Source organism: Pempheris klunzingeri, chromosome 2, assembly GCF_042242105.1.
Source record: "Pempheris klunzingeri isolate RE-2024b chromosome 2, fPemKlu1.hap1, whole genome shotgun sequence".
Lineage (NCBI taxonomy): Eukaryota > Metazoa > Chordata > Actinopteri > Acropomatiformes > Pempheridae > Pempheris > Pempheris klunzingeri.
Genome location: NC_092013.1, coordinates 19,070,806 through 19,083,701, shown reverse-complemented (window position 1 = coordinate 19,083,701; position 12,896 = coordinate 19,070,806). Strand labels below are relative to the sequence as shown.

The following is a 12,896-nucleotide window of genomic DNA, read 5'->3' as shown; positions in this document are numbered from 1 at the left end:
GAAAAGTAAAATCATTTTGCAAATGTTAGAACCAAAAATACACATAATAGAGAAATCTGGAGGTGTGTAAATCAGACATGTGAGAAATCTTTGCAGAGACGAAACTTAATCAGACTGAATATTTTATCAAAACAACACGTGTTAGCACTAGATACCATGAACTGAACACACTGCTATTCAAAAATGTTGCACTTCTATAATGCCTGATCACTAAGATATGGACTTTTATAAGACTTAACACCTGTTGTCCTTCAAATGAAAGTAATTTCCTTATTCTTTTAAAAGTGTCATCTCTTTTGGGTGTTGTTTCGATTGTTGAGAGTGTAACTCTTTGAATTAAAAAACAAAAAAACAGCGAAATATTGATTTGATTTTTGTTGTGTTTCACAGTCACATCTGACACAAGACATTAGTATTGGTATTTTGAACTGAGACCAACACAAAGCAATACAAGAAGAGCACAGCAAAGCCAAATCACAACACAGTTTAAGATCTTTGATGATGTTGGGGATCTTTTAACACCTTCATCATCGAGGTGTAACTTCATCCCCTCAAAAAAGCCACAACTCTCCAGTCAGCGGAGTCCTTTGAAGTGATGCGCGTCTCCGTCTGTCAGTCACAGAAATTCAGATGTATCCACTGAATCATCGAAACAAGCACCAGGGCTCTCCTGCGCAGGATCAGATGATAATATGAAACCATTTTTGTCCCCCAGAAAAAGGCGACAGAGCAGCAACAGGTGTTGTCACATTCATGGAACCATCATTCATTATGACAGGAAACGTTAAAGGCGGAGTCCAAAGAGTTTCAGTGTGAGTTGACAAATGGGGCTCTTTTCTGTTATTCACACGCGATCTTGCCATCAAAGCTGGAGAGGGCGATGGCAAAGGCCTGCACGGCACACAGCGGGTAGTTGAAGTCCAGTGTGAAAATGTCATCGGCTATTCGTCCAAACTGCATCACAATGTAGTCCACTGAAAAAAGGAAAAGAACCGTTAAAATAGAATAGACAGGTGGGCAGATAGGTATTTAAATCAAGAATATTCATTCATTCAATCCTAAAGCTAATAGAAATGAAACAAGATAAAGTGCCTGCAGTCACACTTCAGTGTTCAGAGATGCTTTGAGCTAAATACTCAAAGCAGTGTTTAGCAGCTTTAATGTTTGAAGATGACTATTGTAACTAAGCACGTTGGCACGATAGCATTTGCTAATTAGCACATAGTACAAACTGACCTGATGAGGGAGCAAAATGAAAAGTCACAAGTGATAACAATTCATCCCGAAGGGGACAAGAATATGGAAGTGGGAAGCATGATTCGTCCTCTGGGGAACATGAACGCCTGAACAAAATTTCATGGCGATTCCTCCAAAAGCTGTTGAGCTATTTCAGTTCAGATTAAAGAGGTGGACCACAAGTGCCAACCACGGAGCCGTACCGCTAGTGTGGTTAAAAATGACGATGGTATTTACCAGCATAACATCTGTTGCAAACCCTCGTGCTGTAATGTTACTGTAAACTCTCGTAGAAGCTCCGTTCTTTTTGCAACAGCAACAACAACAACAACAACAACAACTTCTTCTGGCAGCCTTCAGTCTGTCACTTATTCATTGGATGCAAATTTCTCCTGAATTGACCCAAGTTGGTGGTTTTCAAAATTCTGCTGTAGTTTTTCTTTCTTGTTTTTTGATCAGCTAATAAAGTAAATACTGAAGGATTGGTATTTCTAAATAAAATCTATTGGCATAACACCCACAATGTAACAGAAATTATTTTTAGTGTAGTTTGAGTCTAAACCTACAGCTAAGCATTAAACAATGGTACATTTGCGTTTATAAATGAGTGCCTTAACAAATGCTCTTTACTGTAAATGTTTGACCCATGTCTATCTCCATACGACATCAAATGTTATGAAAATGGTTGCTTACAGTGTATAGATTTAAATCTCATCACTGCCAGACAAGAAGAGAAAGTACATTCAACAAATCAGTTACAAGGTTTTATTTCTTGTTATTAGTTAGTTATTATTATTATTTATTTCTCAAGTGCTTTGTGTGTCTTCGTAACTTTAAATGTACATTAGTCGTAAACAAGGAGGAGGAGGAACAAGGAGTTCCCGTCGTCATAGATCAGCAGGTAAGAACTGCAGACAGCACTCACAGTCTTTGTTATGGACGATCTGGAAGTTCTTGATGGAGGCCTGGGTGACCCTGCCGTTAAAGTTGAGGACATGAGACGCACTTTCTTCGTTCCACACAGGCGTCTTGTTGTGAAGCTCGATCAGATTTTCCATCCTTCTATTCTGGTGCCTTATCAACAAACCGTCACATTCCTGCAAAGCACAAGTCAGGAAAACAAAAGTGAGGAAAACACCATCATAGAATAATACGAGTTCACATGCTGCTTGTGTTGCTCTCATTATAAACAGACAACAAACTGCATTGGTTGACATTGTTCACGGCAGATCTGATGGTTTAATGCACGAGTCAAAATACTGTATGCACAGCTGGATGTACCAACTTCATAATCCCATTTACACACTTTCATAAATTACACTTTCATAGCTGAAAAGAGTTTGATCAAAGTCATCTACAATGAATAATGATGAATAATGGAAAGGTGATGATCTACAAGGCCACTTCTCTTTTTTAAATGCTGTTGGAACCATAAGAGCCTACAAGAGATTTGAAGTGGCCATAACGTCACACCAGCCTCCCTTTTATATCGTTTCCTTTTTATCCTAGTTTATTTCTCTTAGGCAACTTTATAATTAAATCGATTATTGATATATATATGTTGAAATATGAATTATTGATTAACAGTATATCTGAGACTTACTTTTTGGGGTATTATTTGTGTATTTGTTAACACATACAGTTGTTTTCCATGTAAAACCCTCATTGTTTATGAATGTATGTAGTGCTCTGCTGATCTGGTGGCTCAGTATTTCATTCCTTTTTATTCCATTTATTTTTGCAGTCTTTATGTTTTACTCAAAACAATGAAAATAAAGTTAAATAAACTATTTAGCTTACATTTCTTGGTCGGAGAGGTACTCGGTCGTTGTCCTTGTTCATTCCTGGAATGACAATCGTCATCCGTCTGGGCCCTTTCATCCCTAAGACATTTGTTTCCTGATGCCAGAAATAAGAATAAGAAATAATCAGGATTTTCAAAAATTTGCAGTTGTAATAAATTTTTTTTAAAGTATTCATGACATGCAACGTAGATAAGCTATCATGAATTGTCTCACGTAGATGATGCCAGCTAACTCCTGCCGCGCATTAGACATGTCAGGAAGAGCTCGGTCGGGATTGAGAGCGTTGTCAAACACGGTGAACTTAGTCCCCATCAAATTGGACCTACACAATATATGAAAGGATTACAGATTCACAGCAGGAGAATACTTGGCAGTAGTCTTGGCAACACTTGAAGTGCAGCGTACCTCAACTTTCCGACAAAGTTCTCTCCACCTCTCGATAAATCTGTAGCATCTATGGAGATGAGGTAATTTGAGGTTGTGCTTTTCTTTCGTTTCCTCCCTGCCAACAGGAAAGTCTGCAAAGAAAGAAAAAAGACATGTTACATTTAAAGGGACAGAGAGAAATCTGATGTACACAAATACATAAAAAAGTTTTGATCTGACTAGAAAACATATGGATAAATACATCTGCTAAAAACTAAAACTAGAAACTATCAAACTGCAGTAATGATGAATCTCTGACCTTTTTTTCGTTGTCCAGGTGAAGGTAATACAGAGGGTAGAGGCTCTTATCCATCCCTCTCTGGTCTCGAGTCACTCTACATTTGACGGTCACGCCCTGCGGAGCCGGCTCCATCACAAACTTCTCCAAGTTGTCAAACTCAATCTCAGGTGATGGAGCTCTCTCCTGGTGGAGAAGCATAAATAAGTTCATCTGGATTAAAGCCACGAATGTGGTGAATCTCTCATACTGAAATCGCACGTTGGCTTTTTCAGTAATGGGTGAATGGGTGAGATTTTCCGTACCTTTTTCTTCTTCCCTTTGCCCTTTTTCTTCTTTGATTTTTCTTCTTTTTCTGAGTCAGAATCATCACTTTCTTCTGCCTTTGCTGAAATTTACAACAAAATTTGTTAGATACTCATCAGTGACTCAAAATGTGGATAAAGTTACTGGTAAAACCTGCCTTTCTTCTTTGTCTTCTTGTCTTTGTCTTTGTCTTTGTCTTTGTCTTTCTCTTTCTCTTTGTCCTTCTCCTTGTCTCCTGATGTCTGGAACATGGATGCTGAGCCGGCAGTGGACTTCTTCTTTGATTTGGTTGACTTTGTCTCCTCTTCGCTGTCATCACTCTCGGATTTTGCAGCTGCTTGGAGAACAGGTGTAAAGATGTTTGACTGAATTTCATAAATTTGAAGAATTCCTATAAAGCAATAACAGTTTTTAGTCTAAAAATAAAGTCAAAATGTACTCACCTTTCTTCTTGCTTTTGGAGTCTTTATCTCCATTTATCTGGAACATTGACGCTGGCTCTTTCTTCTTGTCCTTGTCCTTGTCCTTCTCCTTTGACTTTGACTTCTTTTCTTTTCCATCAGAATCTTTGTCCTCTGAGAAATGAGAAACACGTACAAATTTAAAAAATGTTGACCTGTCCTCGAATGTGATAGAAACCTAAGGAATCATATGAGCACACACTGAGGAATTTAATCTTTTTTGACAGGCAAATAATGCAAATTTCATTCCTTTATGTATTACACAGTGGATTTGGAGTGAGTGCGAAACAAATCCGAGCTGTATTCAATCAGCAAGCAAGGATTTTAGACTGGAAACAGATTTTGAGCGTGCAATCCTGATTTTGTGTGCGCTCAGTTTGAAATTTGCTCTCACTGTTTCTTCCAGCTGTTTTGTCAAATTCTGAGCACTTGAGAGAGTGAGAGGGCTTCAGGTTTCACCAGGAACCGCCCGTATCTGGCTGCTAGCTTTACGTCTGGGTTGTATCTTTTACAGTCAAAGTGGTTTAGACTAAGGAAAAAGCTGATGCAGCACATTGGGAAGTGGACTGACATCACTGGAAGGCATTTGCTCTGCTCTCAGTCCGAGCTGACATGCAAGAGATACATTCTGTAAAAACTACCTTTGAAGATATCGAGGCGAAGGATGCCAAATTCTTTGCTCAAATCTAGAGGTCCAGGTTTTGCTGACCTTAAAACCTCAATAACACTCAGAACACTGTAAACACTCACTCTTAAAACTTGTTCTACAACGCTGAATATTTCCCAAAATGCTGTTATATCTCGACCTGCTGATTAACCACAGCTCAGAATTGATTGTGCTCGCTGTGTAGTTTTGGCATTAACGAACAGTAAGTGAACTGAAAGCATAAAAGCACTTAAGCATTGCACTAATCATGTCTAGTCACAGGTAATAATGGCTTTGACTGTTTAGTTAACTGGTTACTTAAATGTTAACTGGTGTGACTAAAGATTTAACAGACTTAACAGACGTTATTTATGACTGTGACGTTATGAATATGTATATATGGAAAACAGCAAGGGATAAATAACTGCAGAGAAATCAAACTGTAATGTTTGAGCTTTGAACTTTTACAAACGTATAGAGATATGTAGAAAAAAGGCATCTATTTAAAAAGAGAATTTAATGTAAAAACGGTACCATTCTACATTACAATAAAATAAAATGACTACACAAACACGAAAACACTGTTATTGTACTTAAATTGTGCAAGACAGAAGGCCAGCAGTGGCTGTGAAACATACTATCATAGCTACCATAAAGTTTGCTGCTGATATAATTAAATCCATTTTCATGGTTACCATAAACGCAGCACCTGGCTTTCCTTTGCTTTACAGGAGGAGCAGGGAGCCACAAACACATGTCAGAGCAGGTATTCCCACAATGACTGACAGCTCATTGAGGTGGAGGAAGGTTAAGTTAAGCTCAGAGGCAAAAGCTCTGGAGATTATTCAACCTAATTAATAAAAAGGAGCATTAGAAACACTCTGTAGTCACACTGTAGTTAAATATTGAAATGATAAATGGCTCAAGTTATATCTCTGAGCTGACACTGATTTTAGTTTGATCCAAAGGAATAGTGAGCTACACATTTCAAATGCAGTTCCTCCTCACACTAAATAAACGGGTTTGTCAGGTTTGTCTAAAGCATGTTGTGTATTCCAAATGAATAAGTTGTGACGTTAGTGCAAATTTCTACTAGTCTACAGCCACAGCAGCAGCACTGTGAGGATATACGTCAACTGTTTTGAATATGGATGACATGACAGCTGCCTGAAAGTGAAGTAAAAATATCCAGCTTGCAGCCAGACTGTAGCCAATACACCAGACTGGCTGCAGACATAAACCCTGCCCCCTCCACGTTAGCAGGGGACATGAGCCAAACTAACTTTCTGTCATTTTAGGTAGCTTTCATCATGCTGATGTCTGCTCAAGTATAACTTGAATTCCTGATGAGTTTGTCTTTAATTGGTTATTTAATGCTATAAAAAAGAGGGTGTGATGTGATGATTGACAGCTAACTGTTACCCATGATTGAGGCTGGCATGGATGTAAGAGATGGATTCGTGACAAATGGATGTTGTCTTTCTTTAGTCTTATAATTTATAGCCTGCCATGTGTATCTAGCTTCTGGGGTGTCTGTGGCCAACAGATCAAATACAGTAGTATATTCATCCCATCATGCCTCTGGCCCAGCCAGGCTGGTGAATGGCTCGTACCACAGCGGTGACATCATTCAGACAAAGATGGACTTTCTGGGCTTCGGACAAGTTTAAACTTCCATAACTTAAAGATATACAATGCAAAGAGTAGTGATTGGCCATGATTACAGGTGGAAGTGTCCTGTCATCAGTTTTACAGACGTCTCTTTTACACAATTATGGTCTACGGAGAAAATTATGCATGTTGCAATACTATGAGTGGTCACCAGGAAATACTGGAAGCAAGGCTGAGCACAGCCTGGTAATACATCCATAGTTTATGGGTGAAACCCCGTTTCTGCCAGCGCAGTATGGCAACACGCATATTTAGGATATTTTGGCTTCCTTTTTTTATAAATTGCCAATTCTATACAAGTAAAGATGAGGCTGATGGAGATGTCATTAGTTTTGCAGGTATTTGGTCACAAAACAAAGAGTCAGACAAATTAATATTCTGACCTGATGATGGAGCTACATGAAAAGTCAGAGGATCACCAAAGTTCACTGTGAGAGGACTGCACCAAATTTCATGGCGATCGGTCTGACGTGTCACTCAAAACCACAAGTATAGACCTCAGGATGGTGTTACACTGGAGGAAAGGTTTGGGAATCGCCAGAGTCAGTGGCATGAAAGTGTGTACGACATTTCATGACACTCTAATAGCCAGACTAAAAGTGGTGGGCCAACATTAAAATGTCATTAGCTAATGTGGCTAATTAAAAAAAGGAGCAATAAAAAGTGTCCAAAAAAGCCAAAATATTCTACTGGGACCTACCTAACAACCATGCTATGAAATAAAACTTTCCATCCTGTTTCAAAATCAACACCATAGCCTGTTAGGAAACAACATTTCAAAATAAAGTGCAGTGAGGGAAAAAGAGAAAATTGTCAGGGTTTGACTGTTGTGATTGCTTTAATAACATTTTAGACAGTTGATTACTTAAGGACAAGCTACTTACTGGCTGCTGTGTTTTGTTGCCTCTGCTACCTAGTCAGTGTTTCCATTTACTCATGATTACACAATAAAATCATGTAATCCTCTTAACAACATTAGTCTGCTCTTATAACTGTAGTTTAGGTCACGCTGTTAACACCTTTAGAAAACCGTTTTCCTGCTTGGTGCCATACCTTTAGACTTAGATTTCTTTTCTTTGGCAGAACTTGGAGCTGGAGAGGGGTCCTTTGTTGTCTTCTTCTTGGTCTTCTTTTTGGGGGTGTCTTCATCATTGTCATCATCGTCATCGTCATCTGTGCCTGAACCTGCAGAGATTAAAAACATATTCATTAGACTATTGTTTATTATTTTCCAGGTTGATTTCTAAAATAGCCTTCAAATGAAAGGTTTTCACACTGCCGAGCTTTAACATACCACTAACGACGTACCTTTCTTCTTTTTTGGAGCACTTTTGGCTTTCTTTTTTGGCTCTTTCTCTTTTTCTTTTTCCTTTTCTGTTTCGTCTTTATCTTTTTCTGGTTTCTTTTTCTTCACCTTCTTTCCATCTAGAATGTCGATAAGGAAGCAGCAGTGATTCAGAGTGGTTAGATCACAGTAGAGATAGGAGAACATGCAAGCCTGAATTTGTCATCTGTAGGAAATGCTGCAAACATCATAGTCTCTTAAACTCACTTTGGATGGCGAGCGTGTCCTCTTCAGATGCATCTTCATTCTTCTTGATCTTTGTTTTTTTGGGCTTGGCCTCTTTCCCATTCAGCTTGGCTTCTGTTGTGCCATTTACCTCCTCTTTCTTCTTCTTTGGCTTCTATGGATTTCCTTCGAAGATATAAAACAGGTTAGATTGTATAAAGGGCAGGCAAGAAGAGAAAAGATGACAAACACTTGACACGGTAAAAGTGAGAGACATACTAATAATAACTTACCATTATAAAGTCAAGTCAGTGAAGCAAGGGGTAGAATAGAAACAGAAGAAGATAGGACTTATTCATTGGAAGTTCAGTGGCTCACATTAAATTTCATAATGAATATCGTCACATCAGTGCAGTAAGCCAGTCATACTGTAATAGTAAAGGGTAATGATAAATATGTTTAGCCTCTGACAAAGCTGTATGTTAATTTGCTGATATTAGCTTGGATTTACAGCTTAAGAGCAGGAAGTGAATGAAGCCACAGGGCCACGAGGTAATACCAATCATACTATACACACACCCGAATTTTCTAGAACTGAATACTCAATTACTATTTTTATTGTACAGTTTTGTAACACACACAAAGGTTTTGTAACATGCAACTTTCTTCTCCCCTTCTGCCACGCACAGAGAAACACGTCATAAATACATCATGCAGTTAATCACAAACACACTTTACATGCAAGAAAGCAAGTCAGCAAGTAAATTAGATTAAATTGAACTGAGGACAATACAAGGGGGGTCAGAAAATGTAGGGAAAAGAAAAGTATTTGAAAGTTTACTGTACATTTATTGACTCTTGTCAATAATTTTCTTTTGTCTGTTCTGTACTTAAAATAAATTACATTTTGTGCATATTTTGCCTAAATGTATGTCTTCATAACTCTTCAAATTTCTGTTCTTTCGTCATCACCTGCAATACAAGCTTTCATCTCGGCAGTCTAGACACAAGCTTAATGTCCAACGTGGGCTGAAACTCCCGGCCTTTAGTCCTTCCACATAATATCCAGTTATGCGTTCTTACAAGCATTTCTCAATATGATGATTTTTGTTTACCAGATGTTTCATATAAAATAACTATGTTACCTTTTTTTTTTTTTATACCTTGTTAACCATGTTAAAAGGTATAAAAATGGAACCCAGTTCTGTTTTTAACAAACACTTTATAAGTAAACCTCTGACAGGAACAGTGTGTCACTGTTCCAAGTCACAGAGAAGGAGGTCAGTGTGATTGCAGCCAGCGGAGACAGTAAAGGTAATCCTATTAGATGTAGATCCTGTATCGATGGAGATCTATTTGTGTCCACAACTACAGAGTAATGGCAGCAGATTTGACATGTCATATGTAATGAAATGCTGTATTAAAGCTGTAAAATGTCATTTCACAGCCTACCCAAATTAACATATTTGTTATATTGCTGATACTGTTGACAGAAGCTGGGTTAAACATTTCAAACCTTTGAAAAATCACAGGAAAATGATTTTGTCTTGCTGTTACCACAAAGTGTTTTCAAATGATGTGATATATTTTGCCTAATTATTGAACTTTATCTTTGAATTTAATGAACAGATTTCTGAAATTATGATCCAATAGTCACCATTATTGGATAAAAGGAGCAAAGATCTTGACCTACATTTTTCTACATTTGAAAATGCAAAATCTGCTTGTCTATTAGCTAAAAAGTTAATTGTTGATACACTGTTAATGGCAATGCTAGAAAAAAAAAACAGAGCAGACATAAGTAAGGGAATACTTTTGCTGTTGCGTTTGGTTTCGACGTCACCACTGTAGCACTATTACTGGTTTGGGTGACTGGATTACTGAGTGCCTTCAATCCCTAAAGCGTGTCTCTGTAGATGCGTTGCTCAGCAGAAGGTCTCCAATAAAACAGGGTCATTGTCAATCGAGATGCAACTTAATGGTAGACACAACGGTAGTCCAGGCTGTAGCTGCCTTGAGAGATGCTTTCCAGTTTTAAATGTCTAATGTCTGTTTAATGTCTCTCTTGGATAGCCTGTCTTACTCTGATGGAAGAGAGCAGTTACATCAGATGTGGGTCAGACATCATCTCCTACGTAATCATTCTTCTAAATGTCTTTGATTCAGATTAAAATAACGAAAATAAATAAGTTTACTACATCACAAAGTACACACAAGGCAAAAAAAATGACTGAAAATATCTCATGACTGCATTGCAAACCAACTCTAAACCCTGTATGGGCAGACTAACTGTCAATACTGTTGTGTAACAACAGCAAAAGTGTTATTTGAGTATTAATTAAGTAACTTTTGTCATCCCTTAGATGTGACTCTCCAAATATCATTACATGTCATCACAAAACAGCTGAGTGAACACCGTGAAGTGATCTTCTTTGAACGTTAATAGTAATAAAGACAATTTTTAAATCCCACAAAGCGACAACCCACAACCTTTTTACCTTCTCGGCAGACATGACGTGGCCTCTGACTTCAGCTCTGCCACTGCGTTTCTTCAGAGGTTAGAAAATAAAAAAGCAGGCTTCTCAGAGGAGATAATGAAAGAGTGAGACAGCCCTGTGCTCACTGCGTCTCCATCAGCAGAAAGTTGTTAATAGGATTTATGTGTAAAGCCATCTGCTGTGTTGAAACACGTCAAGGGGACAAACCAACAAAGGCTTGGGAGGAGGGAGAAGACGTGTTTATCACGTGTGTCCACTGTCTGGAGACCTAAAACTCATGTTTGCGTCCAGCATACTCATGTCAGCCTCAGAGAAGCTGTCAGAAGATGTTATTGTCTTTCCTACACACCTACTGTGGCTCAGACGGCCACCAGTTTCATTAGATGGAACAGGATTTTATATTTTTTTGAAAATGTAATGCAAGTAAAGGACGTACCTGAATATGCAGCTGCGGGGATGAATGAGAGTCATCATCGTCTTCACTCCTGGAGCAAAAACAATGTTATGTTATCAGCAAAATTTGATGATATTAGTAACTTAGCTGTGATTTATTATATTAGCAATTCCCTTATTCATTCATTTATTGCAAGTGATTCATTTTGGTGTCAACAAAATACTTAATGTATTTTGCTAAACAGCATATAATTTGAATCACTTGCTTTTACATGAGTGATCTGGGTGTTATTCTAAAAGGTCCATCGCAGTTTTCTGAGGCCCAAGTTGGCATATTCATATTGCTTGTTTTGTTTAACAGTACAAAACCCAAAGTTATTTAGTTTAATATCATAGAAGACAAAGAAACCAGCAAATATTTACATCAGAAAACCATCAGGAACAAGAAACAATTATTAATCAGTTAATCAATCTATCCTTCAATCCAAGACAAAAGTGCCAATATCGTCTCATCATATGCTTCCTGTTGCCCAGCGAGCTCTGTGGTACAAAGTGTCGTGCTTACATGAACAGATCACGCAGGTGACACAGGTATGAGCACAAGTAAGTGTGCCTCACAGCAACATTTTAACCTTTCCCGTGACACTTATTGGTTTAGCACTACTTGGCTTGTACCAGTGGAAAGTGGGTGGTGCTAAAGCAGTGACAACCATCCAGAAAACCACAAGGCCTCAGGTATGACAAATGGAACTCACAAAGAGGATAAAATGCTTGGATGACAAACTCATTGGCAAACTTCAGTGTTGTTGTTGTGTGGTTGTGCTGACATACCTGTCGTGTGTCCAGGCCTCTTTCACGGTGTGACTGTGCAGGGGCATGGTTCATGTGTGAAGAGGTTACATCCAGATTTTGGTCTTAATGAGAAAACACGAGACAGAGACTGTACTGAGAGGAGAACATCCACTGTAAAACACTGCATTTAAACCTGCATGTAAAGGTGAATCAGTTTGAAGATAATAATGAATGCACTCTCTCACCATGGTAATGTTGTGGTGTTTCTAGGCAGCAGTGTGACTCTCTCCATCCAGCTTATGAATGCCCACAAGGCTCCTCACACATCCTGTAACCCACAAAGGGGTCACATGACCTGACGTCTAAGAGGATTTTTAACAAAGCAACAGGTCCCCCCACCGACTACCACACAACCAGGACGCCCGACCCTTCAACTGGGATTACTCTAATCAGCTACTCGCCATCTGTGAGCATTTCTAGGATTTTTATAGAAAAGCTGTGGAGGTTCCCAAGAAAAATAAATATGACTTGTTTATGTGTAAAATTCAGGCTGACAGGTATGACTTTAATTCACGTGTGTATAAATGAACCAATACACAATGACTACAGAGAGTGGTTTATGTCCAGAACGTATCTCACTTAAATTCCAGACAAACTAGGAAGCATGCTACGCAGGTAGAAAAAAGTGAAAAAGGAAGATTCTCTTCTCTTTGACAGCTACAGCTAATAACACGATCTCCCTTTGCTCCCATGGAGCGGCTGGATGGTGTGTCTTTAACCAAGTATGCACTGAGAGCGTGAAGCAGGATGATGCAGGTTGAGTGGCATGTGAACTTCTCTAAATCAACAGATTAAAACACAAGCGGCATTATTACAAACAAAGTGCGATTTCCTCAGGCAGCCACCAGATGCTG

At 38.6% G+C, this 12,896-nt stretch overlaps 1 protein-coding gene across 1 annotated transcript; it reads right to left on the bottom strand.

Moving 5' to 3' along the window:
- Positions 1-453: 453 nt before the first annotated feature.
- tulp1a (TUB like protein 1a) lies at positions 454-12,304 on the bottom strand. The gene is made up of 15 exons (XM_070849307.1): positions 12,228-12,304; positions 12,022-12,104; positions 11,234-11,282; positions 8,342-8,474; positions 8,098-8,214; positions 7,843-7,974; positions 4,455-4,586; positions 4,169-4,345; positions 4,011-4,093; positions 3,727-3,891; positions 3,447-3,559; positions 3,255-3,363; positions 3,037-3,135; positions 2,162-2,333; positions 454-974 (listed from the first exon to the last, which is right to left on the bottom strand). Exons 2-15 carry the CDS (start codon positions 12,066-12,068, stop codon positions 841-843), a joined length of 1,662 nt encoding a protein of 553 aa, XP_070705408.1. The 5' UTR covers positions 12,069-12,104; positions 12,228-12,304; the 3' UTR covers positions 454-840.
- Between the last annotated feature and the right edge of the window lie 592 nt (positions 12,305-12,896).